The sequence below is a fragment of the Rhinatrema bivittatum genome, chromosome 7 (assembly GCF_901001135.1).
Source record: "Rhinatrema bivittatum chromosome 7, aRhiBiv1.1, whole genome shotgun sequence".
Taxonomy (NCBI): Eukaryota; Metazoa; Chordata; class Amphibia; order Gymnophiona; family Rhinatrematidae; genus Rhinatrema; species Rhinatrema bivittatum.
The window spans coordinates 202,697,543-202,718,081 of record NC_042621.1 but is presented as its reverse complement, the minus strand read 5'-3'; the positions used below and the strand labels follow the sequence as shown (position 1 = coordinate 202,718,081).

The 20,539-nt window shown below is 41.3% G+C and overlaps 1 protein-coding gene across 6 annotated transcripts in view; it reads right to left on the bottom strand.

Annotated features, from left to right (window-relative positions):
- FAM13C (family with sequence similarity 13 member C) overlaps positions 1 to 20,539 on the bottom strand; it is a 389,871-nt gene that overhangs the window by 67,561 nt on the left and 301,771 nt on the right. For 3 of the 6 annotated variants that reach the window (XM_029609761.1, XM_029609765.1, XM_029609766.1), the window contains 2 exons: positions 19,810 to 19,905; positions 10,948 to 11,147 (listed from right to left, as the gene is read on the bottom strand). In XM_029609761.1, the coding sequence (XP_029465621.1) occupies positions 10,948 to 11,147; positions 19,810 to 19,905 (296 nt within the window). The remainder of the gene's footprint in view (positions 1 to 10,947; positions 11,148 to 19,809; positions 19,906 to 20,539) is intronic. The other 3 variants (XM_029609762.1, XM_029609763.1, XM_029609764.1) reach the window with 3 other exon arrangements.

Here is a 20,539-nt window from a genome sequence, read left to right as displayed (position 1 = left end):
GTTAGACACATTCTTTCTCCCATAGCAACCTAAAACTTAAGTAGGAACTGAACAAATTTGAGATGAAGGCAGCAATAGGGGGGCTTCCTAGTCTTTTGCATCAAGTGTCACATGTATGATTTTTACCCGCTGGTGAGAAACTGTACATGTGCATGCGATGCAAAGACCTCCAGGCTCTCAGAGAATGAGTCTGATCTCTGGAGGCTAGAGTGGCAGACCTGGAGGAGCTGAGGCAGACAGAGGTATTATAGATGAGACCTTCAGGGACATAGTAGCCAAGTCCCAACTTCAGACTGGCAGCCCTGGTGCTGCCTTGGAGGAAGATCTCATGATCGGAGAGCATCAACCTGGTGCAGCAGAAAAGGATCCTGTAGCAAGGACCTGCTCTCCAGGTGGTGCATAGTCCTTTCACACCAAGGATGTCTCCCCAAGGCCTACTGCCCAGGAGGGAAGGGTTAGGTCGGCCGTCATAGTTGGTGATTCGATTATTTATTTATTTATTTATTTTTAACTTTTATATACCGATCTTCTTGCATGGGATACAAATCAAACCGGTTTATAGTGAAACAATAACCTCGCCTGAGAGCATTATATAGAACAAGGACCATCGAAAACTTTGAGTAACATAACGTTAAAAAACTTTTATTATTAGGATTATTAGGAATGTAGACAGCTGGGTGGCTGGTGGGCGTGACGATCGCCTGGTAACATGCCTACCTGGTGCGAAAGTGGCGGACCTCACGCATCAACTAGATAGGATTTTAGATAGTGCTAGAGAGGAGCCGGCTGTCGTTGGGCACCAAAGACATAGGAAAATGTGGGAGGGAGGTTCTGGAAGCCAAATTTAGGATCTTAGGTAGAAAGCTTAAATCCAGAATCTCCAGGGTAGCATTCTCTGAAATGCTCCCTGTTCCACGTGCAGGTCACCAGAGGCAGGCAGAGCTCCGGAGTCTCAATGCGTGGATGAGACGATGGTGCAAGGAAGAGGGAAGGGGGGCGTCTCTTCCGAAGGGATGGGCTCCACCTTAACCAGGGTGGAACCAGACTGCTGGGGCTAACCTTTAAAAGGGAGATAGAGCAGCTTTTAAACTAGAACAAAGGGGAAAGCTGACAGTCGCTCAGCAGCGCATGGTTCGGAGAGAGGTATCTTCAAAGGATACTAATGATGCATTAGAATTAGGGCATCCCGACAGTGAGGTTCCAATAATAAGAAAAGTAGTCCAAGTGCCTGTAACTAAAAACTCACCCTAGCTAAAAAATTCTAACTTATCTCTATCAATTAAAAATCAGAATGAAAATACAAACAAAAAAACAAACTGTGAAATGTTTGTATGCTAATGCCAGAAGTCTAAGAAGTAAGATGGGAGAATTAGGATCTATAGCAGTGAATGATGACATAGACTTAATTGGCATCTCAGAGACATGGTGGAAGGACGACAACCAATGGGACAGTGCTATACCGGGGTACAAATTATATCGCAATGACAGAGAGGAACACCCGGGAGGCGGTGTGGTGCTTTATGTCCGGGATGGCATAGAGTCCAACAGGATAAACATTCTGCATGAGACTAAATGCACAACTGAATCTTTGTGGGTAGAAATCCCTTGTGTGATGGGGAAAACTATAGTGATAGGAGTATACTATCATCCACCTGGTCAAGATGGTGAGATGGACAGTGAAATGCTTCGAGAAATTAGGGAAGCTAACCAAATTGGTAGTGCGGTAATAATGGGAGATTTCACTTACTCCAATATTGACTGGGGTAAATGTATCATTGGGACATGATAGAGAGATAAAGTTCCTGGATGGAATAAATGACGGTTTTAAGGAGCAATTGGTTTAGGAACTGACAAGAGAGGGAGCAATTTTAGATCTAATTCTCAGTGGAGCGCAGGATTTGGTGAGGGAGGGTAACTGTGGTGGGGCCGCTTGGCAATAGGGATCATAATATGATCAAATTTGAATTAATGACTGGAAGGGGGACAGTAAGCAAATCCACGGCTCTCGTGCTAAACTTTCAAAAGGAAAACTTTGATAAAATGAGAAAATAGTTAGAAAAAACTGAAAGGAGCAGCTACAAAGGTAAAAAGTGTACAAGAGGCCTGGTCATTGTTAAAAAAAATACCATCCTAGAAGTACAGTTCAGATGTTAGGACTGGTTCATTATATATTTGCGGACGATGTCCAGATACTTCTCCCAATTAAAGATTCGTTAAATACTACACTGAAATTATGGCATATCTATTATAGTTCCATTAATCAACTTCTCACCCAGATGTCACTTTCCCTCAATAACACAAAAACAGAGATTCTGTATATTTGTAACAAGGTTACCGATAAAATCACACGTGAAATTAATTCTAAGCCGCCCTCTTTAAACATTAAACATGAAGTTAGGAGTCTTGGCGCTATATTAGATAGCGAACTTCATCTAAAGGCATTCGTAAAGACTATAATTAAAGATGGTTTTTACAAACTTCAGATTTTAAGGAAATTAAAACCTTTGTTGCATTATAATGATTTTCGAACTGTGCTTCAAGCGTTATTACTAACAAAGCTGGATTACTGTAATGCCCTCTTTTTGGGCCTACCATTGGTAACTATTCGCCCGCTACAACTTTTGCAAAAATCGGCCGCGCGTTTACCAACTCCAAAAAATGTGATCACATCACTCCAGTTTTGATGAACCTGCACTGGCTTCCTATCCACTATCGAATTAAATATAAATGTCTCACGCTTATCCATAAATCTATCTATGGCAATAATAATGAATGGTTGAATGCAACTCTTCATATTCATACACCCTCACGCAATTTGAGGTCCTTAGGCAAGGTACTTCTCTCAGTTCCTTCTCTTAAATCAGCACATCTTAATGCAGTCAGAGAGACGGCCCTTTCTATAGCTGGCCCAAAACTGTGGAATTCACTCCCACTTGAATTACGTTTAGAGGAGAATATTCAATCTTTTAAGAAACAACTAAAAACATGGTTGTTTACACAGGCTTTTAACACTACAGTATGATTTCTTTTAACGACTCCCCCTGTGAAATTAGAACATTAAGAATGTATATTAACCTTATTTTGCTAGTTTGATTTTGAAAGAATTGTATGTATTTTATTATTTTTTAAATCGACTATAGTATAATTTTATGTTTTATTATTTATAGGGTTATTTTATTTTATGATATTTTTTTTTATTTTAGGACATGTCATTAAAGACTGCCCATTGATTTAGTGTAAACAGACATGAAGTGTATACAATATGTTTTGGTATATAAAAATGCCTAAATAAATAAATAAATGTATTTCACATATTAAGAAAGGTGGAAAGAAGGCAAAACAATTACTGGCATGGTTAAAAGGGGAGATGAAAGAAGCTATTTTAACCAAAAGATATTCATTCAAAAATTGGAAGAAGGATCCAACAGAAGAAAATAGGATAAAGCATAAGCGTTGGCAAGTTAAATGTAAGACGTTGATAAGACAGGCTAAGAGAGAATTTGAAAAGAAGTGGGCTGTAGAGGCAAAACCTCACAGTAAAAACCTTTTAAAATATATCCGAAGCAGAAAGCCTGTGAGGGAGTCAGTTGGACCGTTAAAATGATCGAGGGGTTAAAGGGGCACTTAGTGAATATAAGGCCATCGCGGAAAGATTAAATGATTTCTTTGCTTCGGTGTTTACTGAAGAGGATGTTGGGGAGGTACCCATACCGGAGAAGGTTTTCATGGGCAATGATTCAGATGGACTGAACCAAATCATGGTGAACCAAGATGTGGTAGGTCTGATTGACAAACTGAAGAGTAATAAATCACCTGGACCGAATGGTATACACCCCAGGGTTCTGAAGGAACTCAAAAATGAAATTTCAGACCTATTAGTAAAAATTTGTAACCTATCATTAAAATCATCCATTGTACCTGAAGACTGGAGGGTGGCTAATGTAACCCCAATATTTAAAAAGGGCTCCAGCGGCGATCCGGGAAACTACAGACCAGTTAGCCTGACTGCAGTGCCAGGAAAAATAGTGGAAAGTGTTCTAAATATCAAAATCACAGAACATATAGAAAGACATGGTTTAATGGAACAAAGTCAGCCTGGCTTTACCCAAGGCAAGTCTTGCCTCACAAATCTGCTTCACTTTTTTTGAAGGAGTTAACATACATGTAGATAAAGGTGAACCAGTAGATGTAGTGTATTTGGATTTTCAGAAGGCGTCTGACAAAGTTCCTCATGAGAGGCTTCTAGGAAAAGTAAAAAGTCATGGGATAGGTGGCGATGTCCTTTCGTGGATTACAAACTGGCTAAAAGACGAAACAGAGTAGGATTAAATGGACAACTTTCTCGGTGGAAGGGAATGGGCAGTGGGGTGCCTCAGGGATCTCTATTTGGACCCGTACTTTTCAATATATTTATAAATGATCTGGAAAGAAATACGACGAATGAGGTAATCAAATTTGCAGATGATACAAAATTGTTCAGTGTAGTTAAATCACATGCAGATTGTGATAAATTGCAGGAAGACCTTGTGAGACTGAAAAATTGGGCATCCAAATGGCAGATGAAATTTAATGTGGATAAGTGCAAGGTGATGCACATAGGGAAAAATAAACCATGCTATAGTTACACAATGTTAGGTTCCATATTAGGAGCTACCACTCAAGAAAGAGATCTAGGCGTCATCGTGGCTAACACATTGAAATAGTCTGTTCAGTGTGCTGAGGCAGTCAAAAAAGCAAACAATGTTGGGAATTATTAGAAAGGGAATGGTGAATAAAACGGAAAATGTCATAATGCCTCTGTATCGCTCCATGGTGAGACCGCACCTTGAATACTGTGCACAATTTATTTATTTATTTATTTAACAGTTTTTTATACCGACCTTCATAGTAAATAACCATATCGGATCGGTTTACATTTAACAAGGGTATAACTGGAGTAAACAATTCAAGTAAACAAAGATAAACAATAGGTACGAATAAGTCAAAGTTACAATCAACAGGGAAAGAGAAACTTGGAAGCTTGCAACAAGCTGGAAAGAAGATAAGGCAGGAAAAATATAAAGTGTAACCATAGAGCGTACAGGTTAAAAGCTTAATAGGTGCTTTAACCTGGAGGAATCAGAGTCCATTCATGAGTATAAATGCCAGATTGGGTAGGAGTGAAGGTTGCCGCATCTCAAAAAAGATATAGTTGCGATGGAGAAGGTACAGAGAAGAGCTACCAAAATGATAAAGGGAATGGAACATCTCCCCTATGAGAAAAGACTAAAGAGGTTAGGACTTTTCAGCTTGGAGAAGAGACGGCTGAGGGAGGGGATAGGATAGAGGTGTTTAAAACCATGTGAGCTCTAGAACAGGTAAATGTGAATCTGTTATTTACTCTTTCGGATAATAGAAAGACTAGGGGCACTCCATGAATGTAGCATGTGGCACATTTAAAACTAATCGGAGAAAGTTCTTTTTCACTCAAGGCACAATTAAACTCTGGAATTTGTTGCCAGAGAATGTGGTCAGTGCAGTTAGTGTAGCTGTGTTTAAAAAAGGATTGGTTAAGTTCTTGGAGGAGAAGTCCATTACCTGCTATTAATTAAGTTGACTTAGAAAATAGCCACTGCTATTACTAGCAACAGTAACATGGAATAGATTTAGTTTTTGGGTAGTTGCCAGGTTCTTATGGCCTGAATTGGCCAGGAAACAGGATGCTGGGCTTGATGGACCCTTGGTCTGACCCAGTATGGCATGTTCTTATGTTCTTAGACTTTGAAGATGCTGATTCCATGTCTGAGCCAAAGAAAATTCCCATTTTAATTTCTGTATGTAAAGCATCATGTTTCTTTCCCATTATGAAGGCTATTCAAGAACTGATCGATCTTGAATGGGGCACCCCTGAAGCTAGTTTTAAAGGGAGACGAGCCTTGGAAGCACTGTACCCCCTGGATCCAGCTGCAAGAGAGCAGTTGTGCATCCTGAAAGCAGATGTGCTTGCGTGTACCATCTCCAGGCGGACAACTATCCCTGTAGAAGGGGGAGTGGCATTGAAGGATGTGCAAGATAGGAGCATTGAGGCTATCCTTAAGCAGGCCTTTGAGGCGATGGCAATGAATTTGTAAAAGCCTCTTGTTGCTCCATGGTGGCTCGCTTGTTTGCTTCTCTCTCAAACAAAATTGATGAATCTGGTTTGAATTCCAGGGCAGTGATGGAACCAGCAGCCGCCTTTTTGGCAGATGCAGGACGCGATCCGGTCCTCACTGCTGCCAGAGGGGTGGCTTTGGTAATAGCGGTCAGGTATCAGCTATGGCTGAGGAACTGGTCAGCGGATACAATTTCAAAGTCTAATCTTACGAAATTGCCCTTTAAAGGATCACTTTTGTTTGGGAGTGAGCAGGAAAAAATGGCCAATAAGTGGGGCGAGTCCCAGGTTCCTCGGTTACCAAAGGATAAGAAGCAGGTGTTGCGCTCTTTCAGCATGAGAGGTCATGCTAGGGGTTTCAAACGCTTTCGACCCTACAGAGAAGCGGCTTCTCAGAGGGCTCAACCTTTGGGAAGGTCTTACTCCTTTCGTCCCAGAAAACCCAGACAGGGCGCAGACTCGAATGGTGGTGCCCCCACTGAACCTCTCAATGAAGGTGTGCCAACCCACCCCCAGGAACAGGAGATAGGGGGTTGCCTCTCTCTTTATTGGAGGTGGGTCGAGACCACAGCTATGCTCTGGAGTTTCTCAGCATTCCTGGGGACATTTTCATGGTGTCTCCCTACAGCTTTCTGCAGAAGAGGGAGGCAGTGGAGTGTACTTTGTCAAGGCTCCTCAGCCTGTTGGCTGTAGTCCCAGTGCCCATGTCACAAGAAAATATGGTCCGATATTCCATTTATTTTGTTGAACCCAAGGAGGGTGGTTCCTTTTGCCCCATCTTGGATCTCAAGGGAGTCAATCGTCATTTGCAGGTGACTTGTTTTCAATTGGAAACTTTATGCTCAGTGATAATGGTAGTACAGTCAGGGGATTTTTCTTACATCTCTGGATTTGTCAGAGGCATACCTACATATTCCCATCCAACTGGAGCATAAACAGTTTCTGCGTTTCTCTGTTTTGGGGTGACATTATCAGTTTAGAGTGCTACCCTTCGGTTTGGCCACTGCGCCCAGAACCTTCTCGAAGGTCATGGTAGAAGTAGCAGCAGTGTTGAGAAAGAATGGCATTCTGGTCCACCCGTACCTTAGACGATTGGTCTATTCGAGCCAAGAGTATAAAAGGAAGCCTTCGAGTTTCACTCAAGATGATTTCCTTTCTACAGGAGCTAGGTTGGGTGGTGAATGGCCAAGAGCAATCTACAGCCATCCCAGATAATGGAGTATATCAGTATTCATTTTGTCACAAAACAAGGCAGGTGTTCCTACTGAAGATCCGCATTCAGAAGCTGATGGTGCAGGTGCGACTATTGACAGAAACAATATGCCTGATGGTATGGTCTTATCTACAGGTACATGGGTTGATAGCAGCCACCCTAGAGGTGGTTCCATGGGCACACTGCTTGCTTATTGGAGTCCACAGTCTCAGGACTACTCGATACAGCTTCACTTACTGGTGGAGATCACCATCCAATTGCAGTGGTGGTTGCAAGAGGATCATGTAAGGGGAGGGCTTTTCTCTATGAACACCGGGCTGGCTAGTACTCACGACAGATGTGAGCCTCCAGGGTTGGGGAACTTACTGTCAGGAATTGACAGCACAGGGCACTGGAGTACAGAAGAGTCTCTCTGGAGCATCAAATCGTCTGGAAGTCCATGCCATTCAGTTGGCATGCTTGCTATTCAATCACTTGCAGGGTCAAGCTGTACAAATAATGTCAGACAGTGCGATGACAGTGGCTTACATCTATCGTCCGGTAGGAACCAAGAGCCAGCAAGTGTCGCAGGAAATAGCCCAACTGATGAAATGGGCAGAAGTACATCTTCAGGAGATCTCAGCCTCACACACAGCAGAAAAAAAACAAAGTAAGTCCAGACTTTCTCAGCAGACAAGAGTCTGGATCCAGGAGAATGGGAATTGTCAAACAACACATTCCAGCTCATAGTGGACTGCTGGGGTCTCCCATTTCTAGACGCTGGCGACATCTCACAATGCGAAGGTTCTTTGCTTCTTTAGTCGCAGGAGAGATCTAAAGTACTTGAGCATCAATGTCCTTGTGCAGGAGTGGCCAGAAGGCAAGCTTCTATATGCTTTCCCTCATAGCCAATGTTAGGCAGAATGATTCTGAGAATCAAGAGTCATATGGGATGGTGCTTCTGGTGGCACCGGATTGTCTTAGGAGGCCGTGGTATGCAGATCTGCAAAGGCTCCTGGTGGACTCTCCTATCCGATTACCGGTCCACAGGGATCTGATACAGCAGGGGCCTGGTTTTTCACGAAGATCCAACTTGATTTTTTCTTATGGTATGGCCCTTGAGAGGGCTTGGTTGCTGAAGCGTGAATACCTCACTCCACTTCCTTAGCCTATATTCGAGTTTGGCAAGTGTTTGAGGCTTGGTGTGAGGTTCAAAAGGTTCATCCTTGTTCAGTTAAGATCCCACTCATTTTGAATTTTTTGCAGGATGGATTAATTAAGGGATTGGCCCTTAATTTCTTGAAGGTACAGGTGGTAGCTCTTGGCTGTTTCCGAGGTCAGATGAATGGTGGACCCTTGTCAGCCCATCCTGATATGGCCCAATTCTTAAAAGGGGTGAAGCATCTTCATCTTCCCTTGCGATTACCAGTGCCCTTGTGGAGTCAAACTGGTTTTGGATTTTTTTGGTGGGTCCCACCTTTCAACCACAGTGTAGCCTCTTCTTGAGGTTACTTTGAAGACTGTGTTTCTTGTAGCAATTTGTTATGCTCGAACAGTCTCCGAACTTGCCAGGAACCATTTCTGTGAGTGACTCCAGGGGTGATACAGCTGCATACTATTCTGTCAATTTTGCCAAAAGACTTGAATCAATCTATTTCCCTGCTGACTCTGGACAGCAAGAGAGAGGTGGATGAATATCACCTGTTATGGACCTTGGATGTCAAAAGGCATATCTTGAGGTATTTGGAGGTTTCTAAACTTCTCAGGAAGATGAACTGGCTGTTTATATTCCACGGTGGGAGTATACAGGGTAAGCCAGCGTCACAGGCTACAATAGCCCGCTGGATTAAGAAGGTAGTCAAAGCCATGTATGTGGATGCTGAGCAGCTGTTGCCTAGTTAGGTTAGGGCCTATTCCACTAGGGCTCAGGCAGTATTATGGGCGGATAACAGAATGTCTCCCATCAAGATTTGCCGAGCTGCAACGTAGTCCTCCTTACACACCTTTTCCAGGCACTACCGCCTGGAAAGGCCTGGGAGGATGCAGCCTTCACACATGCGGTGTTGATCGAACCATGACAGCCTCCCGCCCAGTTCGGGAGTAGCTTTGGTACATCCCACTGGTGTGGATTAACCTGTCTGAATTCTAAGAAAGGAGAAATGACTACTTACCTGATAATTTCCTTTTCTTTAATGAGGACAGATTAATCTACCTTTCTGCCCTTGGCTGCTAAATGGTGATGATATTGTCCTCCTGAGTGCCTGTGTTTCCGGGGATTACTGGTAAGTTTCAGATCCACTCCCTAGGTTAGTGATATTACACTCCTTGTCTGAGCTCAGTGTTTTCATGTTTAGAGAATACTTGAATGGTTGCCTGTTAATAGTTATGTTCATGTGCTGTTTACTTATTACCAAAATGATAAAGGGAATGGAACAACTTCCCTACGAGGAAAGACTAAAGAGGTTAGGACTTTTCAGCTTGGAGAAGAGACGACTGAGGGGGGATATGATAGAGGTGTTTAAAATCATGAGAGGTCTAGAACAGGTAGATGTGAATCGGTTATTTACTCTTTCGGATAGTAGAAAGACTAGGGGGCACTCCATGAAGTTAGCATGGGGCACATTTAAAACTAATCGGAGAAAGTTCTTTTTTACTAAACTCTGGAATTTGTTACCAGAGGATGTGGCCAGTGCAGTTAGTATAGCTGCGTTTAAAAAAGGATTGGATAAGTTCTTGGAGGAGAAGTCCATTACCTGCTATTAAGTTCACTTAGAGAATAGCCACTGACATTAGCAATGGTAACATGGAATAGACTTAGTTTTTGGGTACTTGCCAGGTTCATATGGCCTGGATTGGCCACTGTTGGAAACAGGATGCTGGGCTTGATGGACCCTTGGTCTGACCCAGTATGGCATTTTCTTATGTTCTTACTTGTCCACAGTTGGCTTTTGCAGAGAATACTGACAGGCTGAGGTCAGTGCAGGGGTGCATATATATATGCCATGACATCAGCTTTGCTCCATCTCCATCTGCTGGTAGAGGTGCATAACCCACTGGTGTGGATTAACCAGTCCTCATTAAAGAAAAGGAAATTATCAAGTAGTAATTTCTCTTTGCTTGAGCACAGCTCACATACGCATGTATGTGGGTACTTTTGCGCAAGCAATGTTTTAAAATCAATCTGGTAGGTTTTATCTCCTTTCCAGTTCTAAATTTTAAACTCAAGTATTTTTTTTATCCCTTATAGCTTTGCCTTTCCTTACCATTTAAGATCATGCAGTTGCTGCTGCTAGATGTTCCCTGGTTGCTAGATTACAGCTCTGCACTCTTGATTTTTTTTTACATTGATTGCCTCGCGCTATCAATACAGAATGGTCGGCACTCCAAATTTAGATTTATTTTTTTTTATTTTATCTGGGAATCAAGAAAACAGATGCTGTCTGGACTTTGTCAGAGGGGAAAAGGTTTTCCATGCCTTAGGCTTCCAGCATTATAATCCTGTATTGATCATGATGTTACTTCTTCAAACAATTATTTCCCACTGTAACCATCCAATTCAATCAATATTTGTTTAATACATACAATCTGTCTAGAAAGTGACATGAGGAAAATTGGCATTACTTACATTGTGGCTTCATGTAAGTTGGACATTGAAAGAGTTGGTTGTTTTACTGCTTTTGTTTCTTCCAAGGGAGAGAGAAACATAGGTTCATTATCCTGATCAGAGTGACTTAAATGTTCATCCATTGTAATATCAGATGCTGTTCGACAGGATAACTGGTGGCAGCCTTGAGAACTGTCTTCATCTGAATCTTCTTCTTCCTGCTTGGAAAATATACACAAATATATATTTTTAGTATCCAATATCCTGCAATAAAACTGTCAAAAATACCATGGAGACAACTATCAAGTATGTCATAATCTTTGATGCTTTGTAACAGTTAAGAATAAAATAGCAGATTTTTGGATTCTTTTAAAAGTAAAGGGAGCCATTTTCAGCAAGAGTGATCCTTTGATCATTTCACTTTATATTGTTGCTCAAATTTAAGAGTCTACATACCAAAGAACATTATCTAACGCAGCATTGATACCCCCAAAAGCACATAGCATTGCTATTAAAGCAACGAGTAATACCACCAGGATTTGTACACTAATAACGCGGCCCAGGTGGACATCGACATTTGGGAGTGCACCAGCAAAGGTAAGTTTAGGGTTGGCTTGTGGAGGGTGAGAGGTAGAAGGGTGCTCCCTGACATTTTATGAGTTGAATTGCCAATGAGAAAGGCTCCTCAGGCCTTTCCGGCCACAGCTTAATTTTTTCATTTTAGGGAGGTGGGGGATTGGTGGCATGGGCCCACTGGCAAAAATTTCAATATCATTTGAGAGAGAAGAGGCACCATTGCCACTGGCCTAGGCTTGGGATTTCAATTTTCTCTATGCCTAAATATATTCTTTTGAACAAGATCAATTAAGCCTAAAGTAGACCAGGAACACATTCCCAGATAACTTAGGCTTGCTCCTAGGGATGACTAGAGTTAGCTGAAAAATGTATTTGGCTAACGCCTAATATCAGTTAGCTGGATAAGTTTCCTGATTAACTTGTTCCCACCCCAAAAATTAACTGGGTAAGTACTGGCAATATTGAAACCTCAACATTTAGCCAAATAACTTACTTCTAAGTTATCCAGTTAAATGCCTTTTAATATTGGCCTTATTGTGATGAAGATACATCACAATATAGTATATTTCAACATATCACGCTGCACACATTAAAATGATTGTATTATTGCAAAATGAACCCAAAGAGTACAAATTTAATAGCAAACAAAATAAAATTTCATTCACAAACTAGTGATGATGGCAAGAAATAGCTCTCAAAGTCATATAGAGAAAAACAAATTTGTACTAAATGACCAGCTTTTTTGTAAAGATTTAAATCACTATCATATAAATCAATGCAAGGAATGAATAAGAGTTCCATACATCTCAAGTCCTAAAATTCACCTGTGAGTTGTAATCATAGGTCAGAGCGGTTGGGTATTCTTGTACATGTTCAACAATTTTTTTTACTATATTTTTCTTTATACAATTTAAAAGTAATATTTGACATTTCATTCACTCATATCGCATGAACATCTTACACTTGGTACATATCTTAAGATTATCTTATGGGTTTCTGCACCTGATCAATCCATGAGTCTTGACATACTTGTAATGTTCAACTGAAACCAGACACTGCAGTGTTTGGAAATACTATAAATGAATAAATCCAAACCAGTCAGGAAACCACGAGCAACACAAAAATAAGATCCTGCTGAATATATACCGGTCGACAATACGTTTTCTCAAAGTGACCTCATATAACGTGCCCAGATAGCTACAGGCTCGCAGAGCTCTGGGGAGCATTAGGCCTTTTTAATCATTGGTCACAGAGTATTTTAACAAGTGCTCCCAATGGAAACTAAACAGTATTTGAAAGATACTTCAACTAATGAAGTTATCGCAAAAAACACTTATCTTGTTGAATGTATTGAAGTGCCCTCCAGCCCAAGTTTTGCTGGTAGTGGCAAGCGATGCAATCCACATGAAGGTAAAGAGCCAGGCTCGACGAGATTAATCCGACAATATCCATCTTGTTGAATGTATTGACGTGCCCTTTAAAATGTTTTAACACAGGGTCAAATGAAATACACTTTCTTTTAAGTTTACAGTCCCCGTGCCGGCAAGAAAAATCATCTGACTCCCTGAAGAAGGAGTTCTCTCCGAAATACCGCAGTGTCGGATATCGTCGGATTAATCTCGTCGAGCCTGGCTCTTTACCTTCATGTGGACTGCATCGCTTGCCACTATCAGCAAAACTTGGACTGGAGGGCACTCCAATACATTCAACAAGATAAGTGGTTTTTGCAATAACTTCATTAGTTGAAGTATCTTTCAAATACTGTTTAGCTTCCATTGGGAGCACTTGTTAAAATACTCTCAGTGACCAATGATTAAAAAGGCCTAACGCTCCCCAGAGCTCTGTGAGCCTGTAGCTATCTGGGCACGTTATATGAGGTCACTTTGAGAAAACCTATTGTCGACCGGTATATATTCAGCAGGATCTTATTTTTGTGTTTGGAAATAATCATTTTTCTTCAGGAGTGACTATTACAGATGGAATTGCTCATAAAAATTCGAGTCCTACTAGGGGAAAACTCTAACCCCACACATAATCTCTCATAAGAACATAAATTGCCATACCAGATCAGACTGGGGATCCATCAAGCCCAGCACCCTGTTTCTAACAGTGGCCAATCCAGGTTACAAGTACCCGGCAAGTATCCAAACGTTAAATATATCCGATGCTACTAATGCCAGTAATAGCAGTGCCTATTCCCTAAGTCAATCTGATCAATAGCAGTTTATGGACTTCTCCAAGAATTTATCCAAACCTTTTTTAAACCCATCTACACTAACTCCCCTTTCCTTATCCTCTGGCAACGAATTCCAGAACTTAACTGTATGTTGAGTGAAAAAAATGTTCTCCGATTTGTTTTAAATATGTTACTTGCTAACTTCATGGAGTGCCCCGTAGTCCTTCGAGTCACATTTACCCATTCTAATCCTCTATCATATCCCCACTCAGTTATCTCTTCTCCAAGCTGAACAGCCCTAACCTCTTTAGACTTTCCTCATAGAGGAGCTGGTGCATCTGTTATGCCCGTCAGTCGCACACAGCTGCGACCTCTCATGCTCACCTCTTTTTTCCCTGCACCGTCAATCCTAGGAAGAATGGTGGCCTCCGCCAACCACCGCCGACCTCCCCGGGACGGCATGGGCGCTGCCAACCGCCATAGTCTCCGGAATCACCTAAGGCGCGCACGCAAGGGCCTCCTTTGTAAACATCATGGCGGGAACCTCGGGGGCATCCCCTCCAGATGACATCAACTCGCTGCTGTTCTTAAGCTGACTGGCCCTTTGCTTCAATGAGTTAGCAAGGAGTTCCCTCGTTGGTGAACCGCTCCATTATTGGACTTCCAGTTACAGATTCCTCTCTTGGCTTGTGGACGCTCTGGGTACCCGCTCCTCGGGGGCCCTTCTGTGTTCCTGGCTATCCGCTCCTTGGAGGGCCTCCCTGCCTTGGATTACTACCTGACCCGCTTCTCGGGACACTATCCTGGAACTACCACTTGTGAGTACTTTACTACAAATTGCAACGATACTAGCTTTACTGAAGCTTCTCTGCGGTGTACCCCATGCCTCTTCAGTAGAAGTTGTTCCAGTATACCCTGTACTGCAGGGTATTGCCACACCAGCTACAAAGATCCACTTCCGTGTTCCTGTACCTCAGGCTCTCACATCATCAACATCTTCAGTAGTCATCCTCGGCGTATCCCGCTCTGCAAGCGGGCCACTACCAGATCTTTACATCAGTGGTATCACCCTGGTGTATACCCCACTGCTCAGAACTGTACTTATCTGCATCTCCCGCTCTGCGGGCTCTGCCTTTCCTTTCTTCATAATAAAGTCTCTATCATACAGCTGTGTCCTACGCTGCTGAGACCGCACCTACCAACTGTGAGGCCCACAGGGCTCCTCCCTGTGGGCGGAGACACCTCATCTCGGCCCAGGGTTCACCTCCTTACAAAACATAACAGCATCCCCTCTGTCATTTTAGTGGCTCTTCTCTGTACCTTCTCCATTGTAACTATATCTTTTTTGAGAGGCGGTGACCAGAACTGCACACAGTACTCTAGGTGCGGTCTCACCATGGAGTTATACAGAGGCATTATGACATTCTCCATTTTATTCACCATTCCTTTCCTAATAATTCATATCACTGTTTGCTTGTTTGACACCACAGAACACCAAGCCGATGATTTCAATATATTATCCACCATGATGCCTAGATCTTTTTCATGGGTGGTAACTCCTAATCTGGAACCTAACATCATGTAACTACAGCATGGGTGATTTTTTCCTATATGCATCACCTGGCACTTATCCACATTAAATTTCATCTGTCATTTAGATACCCAATCTTCCAAGCTCGCAAGATCCTCCCTGCAATCTATCACAATCTACATGTGATTTAACTACTCTGAATAATTTTGAATCATCTGAAAATTTGATCACCTCACTCGCCATAACCCTTTCCAGTTCATTTATAAATATACAAGACGTTAGGCCCGTTCAAACGGATGAGATTCCGTCGGTCAGAGCCGCTCTCTTCTCAACTTCTTACCCTTCCCATTTACTCAGTCATATCCTCTTCCCTTTTCCTTTCATCCCCTCTCACCTCATCCATAATCCCTTCCCTCTCCCTCAGCCCTCCTCCACTCCCTCTTTTTCTCTTCTACAGGGCCGGCTGTTGTCCTATTGTGTGCTGGTTAAAACAGGCGAGATTTAGCTCTGCTCCGGCCATCCCAACTCACTCCCCCCTTCCCCGGCGGCAGATGGATGGCTCGGTGACTTTTCTGCCCTTTCCTCCTCTTCAGTGCCAGCCAGGAAAGTTAAGGGAGAGACCGGGCTAAAGGAGGAAGCATTTGCTGACGAAACTGTAGCATGTTAGCCTGAGCCCGTCCCTCCGTCGCCGTCCCTACTCCCTCCCCCCTTCACCGGCGACGGAGGGACGGGCTCAGGCTGTTAACATGTCTGAGGAGCCGTTTCTTGGAGCAGCGGCTCATCGGCCCTTTCCTCTTCCCCTTTATGACACTCTTTTCCGATCTCTCTGCTTTGGGGCGTAACATCAGCACTTCGCTCAGAGCTCTGTGCCGCACACGCACAGTAGAGCTGCTCTCTACTGCGCATTTGCAGCACGTCGGTCAAGCCTCATTTATCTAGTTAGATTGAAAAGCATCAGTCCAAGTACAAATCCCCAAGGCACTCCACTGTGTACCTTCTTCCACTGAGAAAACTGACCATTTAATCCTATTTTCCATTTCTTGTCTTTTAACCAGTTTGCAATCCATAAAAGGACATCGCCAGCTATCCCATAACTTTTTAGTTTTCTTAGAAGGCTCTTATGAGGGACTTTGTCAAATGCCTTCTGAAAATCCAAATTCACTATATATATCTGTTCACATTTATCCACATGTTTATAAACCCTTTCAAAGAAAAAGTAGCAGATTTATGAAACAAGACTTCCCTTGGGTAAATCCATGCTGGCTGTGTCCCATTAAACCATTTTTTTTAATGTTCTGTGATTTTGTTCTTTAGAATAGTTTCCACTATTTTTCCCGGCACTGAATTCAAGCTCACAGGTCTATAGTTTCCCAGATCACCCCTGTAACCCTTTTTCAATATTGGGATTACATTAGCCACCCTCCAGTCTTCAGGTACAATGGACAATTTTAATGATAGACACATTTTTACTAATAGATCTGAAATGTTATTTTTTAGTTCTTTCAGAACCGTGGGATGTATACCATCTGGTCCATGTGATTTGCTACTCTTTAGTTTGTCAATCTGGCCTACTACTCGCACAACTTCACCGTGATATGGTTCCTTTCATCCGTATCATCACTCTTGAAAACCATCTCCGGAACCGATATCTCCCCAAAATCATCATTAGTAAACACAGAAGCAAAGAATTCATTTAGTCTTTCAATGATGGCTTTATCTTCTCTAATGGCCCCTTCAACCCCTCGATCATCTAAAAGTCCAATCAACTCTCTCACAGGCTTCCTGTTTCAGATATATTTTTTAAAGTTTTTATTATGAGTTTTTGCCTCTATAGCCAACTTAATTTCAAAATTGCTCTTAGCCTATCTTATCAATATTTTACATTTAACATGACAATGCTTATTCTTTTTCCTATTTTCTTCAGTTGGATCCTTCCAATTTTTGAAGGACTTTTTTTGGCTAAAATAGTCTCTTTCACCTCATCTTTTATCCATGTTGGTGATTGTTTGGCAAGATTGAATTTTTAAATAATGTCCAGACCTGTTGTAAACTCTTTTTCATTTAATCGAAGTTTCCCTTCTGAAAATGTAATGTTAGAGCTGTAGATTTACATAGTTTCTCTTCCAGTCATTAATTAAAATTTGATCATGATATGGTCACTATTGCCATGTGGCCCCACCACAGTTACCTCTATCATCAAATGCTGTGTTCCACTAAGAATTAGATCTAAAATAGCTCCCTCTCTCGTCAGTTCCTGAACCAATTGCTCCATGAAGCAGTCATTTATTCTATCCAGGAACTTAACTCTCTAGCACAGGGGTGAGCAATTCCGGTCCTCGAGGGCTGCAAACCAGTCGGGTTTTCAGGATATCCTTAATGAATATGCATGAGAGAGACCTGTATACACACTGCCTCAGTTGTATGCAAATCTATTTCATGCATATTCATTAGGGGTTATCCTGAAAACCAGACTGGTTTGCAGCCCTCGAGGACCGGACTTGCCCACTCCTGCTCTAGCATGTCCTAATGTTACGTTTACCCAGTCAATATTGAGGTAATTAAAATCTCCCACTATTGCTGCACTGCCAAATTGTTTAGCTTCCCTGATTTCGCTTAGCATTTCATCATTCATCTGATCTTTTTGTCCAGGTACACAGTAGTATACTATCACTATACTCTTACCCAAGACACATGGGATTTCCACCCATAAAGATTCTACTGTGAATTTGTATGTTATACATAAATTTATATTCTGCTTTTCAACCACTTCAAAGCAGATTACATTCATATACTGTATGTATTTATTTCCCTATCCCCAGTGGGCTTACAATCTAAGTTTTGAACCTGAGCAATGGAGAGTTAAGTGACTAGCCCAGTCTCAAGGAGTGGCAGTGGGATTTGAACCCTGGTTTCCATAGCCCTCTGCTTTATTTATTTATTTCGGATTTTTATATACCGACATTCTCAATACAAGTATCGAATCAGGTCGGTTTACATAGAACAATAACTGTCGCAATAAAGGCGTTACATTAAACAGCTTTTCTTAACATAAGAGTAACATATAACATATAAATATAAATAATACAACTTAAATTACATAGACAATAATAATAATAATAATAATGATGATAATAACTCGTCGACAGGACGAGGATCAATGTAAGGAATGTTTAAAGCGTGAATAAATATCTTGAATAATTAGAGGGGTAGTCTAAGTTGTGATGTGTGGGTACATAGACCTTATTTAGACCTTTAACCACTAGGTTAAAGGTCTAAATAAGGTCTAAATAGACCTTTAACCACTAGGCTACTCCTCCACACCATGATCTTTATCCAGGAGGACTCTATGCCCTCCCAGACATAAAGTGCCACGCGCCCCTACCAAGTTGACCTTCCCTATCATTGCGATATTATTTGTACCCTGATATAGCACTGTTCCATTGGTTATCCTCCTTCCACCAGGTCTCTGAGATGCCAATTATGTCTATCTCATCATTAACTGCTATACAATCTAACTCGACCATCTTACTTTTTAAACTTCTGGCAATATTGATATTTCAGCAATTAGCCAGATAACTTGCTTGTTAAATGCCTGGTTAGCAATGACAAAAACAGGGACCAGCTAGTGTCCAATATATTCCCACAAAAATAGCTAGCTGTGAACAATACCACAAATCGTGTTGGATAAAAATACTATTAAAAAGCCAACCTTTATTGAACAATCGTTTATAGGATTCAAATTTTGATTTTTTGAGTTTTTGTTTTTAAGAGACAGAGACCTCAGAACTAGTAAAACAGGTTAGTTAACCAAGTTTTTTTCAAAACCAGTAGGTTCAATCATAAGTCTCTATTTGTCTCTCTTTTCTAAGTTTTTATTAAAAATATTTTCACTCTTAAAAAGATAGTCATGCGATGAGCAAAAGCAGTAAGAAATAATTGCATAATTAAAATATAATAAAAAAACTTTTGACATCTACATGAAACCCTAACTCCTATGACCTATGATTACAACACTTAGGTGCATTTAAGACTTGAGACATATGGAACTCTTATACAGTGCTTGCACCGATTTACGATGGTCATTTAAATCTTTACAGAAAAGATAGTCATTTATAACAAATTTATTTTTCTCTGTATGATTATATTGAGAGCCATTTCTTGCTAACATCACTGGCTTGTGGCGAAATTTTGTTTTGTTTGACATTAAAATTATTGCATTTTAAAAGTTACCTTACATAAACATATAAAAAAGCTCCATGTGTTATGCCCTAAACAAAACCAAAATTCATTCTATCTGGATAGCCCCCGAGACTCGATGCATAGCACTGTGACACAGGGGATCCAAGTTTGGATCCCAAGTCTGTTTGCCTGTGTTGCAGAAGTGGTATGCTCAGATCCAGGAAGGATGGGAAAATGGTTATGCTCTGAAGATGGGCCTCAGAGGTGAAACCCTCCAGCCATCAGGCAAGTGAGGAGTACCAGAGCCACCCAAACAGGCTGTGTGGTAGGGGAGTAGGGGGCAGGGGAGAGAGGGAGGTCTAGAGATGGAGTGCAAAAAAGAAAAAGGCAACAAAAAATGTTGAATTCATATTTGACTTACAATTGTTGGAATCAAAGAAGCTGTTGACAACAATTGCTTGATAATTCTATATCTGTCATAAAGTGGCTTCATAAGGCTCCGCTCCTGTTTAGTTGCCTAGATAAATATTAAAATGGTTTATATTTAATGTCTTTAAAAAAAAAAAAGTTGTAACTGTATATATATTTTCAGCAGGCCTCATTTTTGTAAAGAAAATATACATGCATGCCTTAAATATTTGTTTTTAATTACCTACACTCACACTATTTAATGATAATTAGTTCTTATTTATTTTAACTGACATCTTACAGCCTCTCCAGATATGTTACTTTCTTCCACACCTTGATTTTTACTCATTTGCAATGTTGGTATTTCTCACTAAACAGTAAAGGAAAACTAAAATATGATTTCCTATTTGTAGAGCTTCCAGGTGACTCAGTTGGGAGATTCTTTGCCTGTTCTGGTTTTTTACTTTATATCTTAATGTATTGTGGTAGTTGTAATTGATGCTTCCATTTGAAATTAGTGATTCAAGTACCATAATGTATTAGAATGGAGCTGTCATATCTAGAACTGTCCTAAAATCTCCCTGTTTGAACTAGGTCACTCATCATGTCTGTTGCCAATGTGTCTACATCAGACTATTCTAAAGCTTTAGTTTTCTTAGGATACAGACAGGTGGATCCAGAACTAGTGGGTTATGCACCTCTACCAGCAGATGGAGACAGAGCAAAGCTAATGTCACGGTATA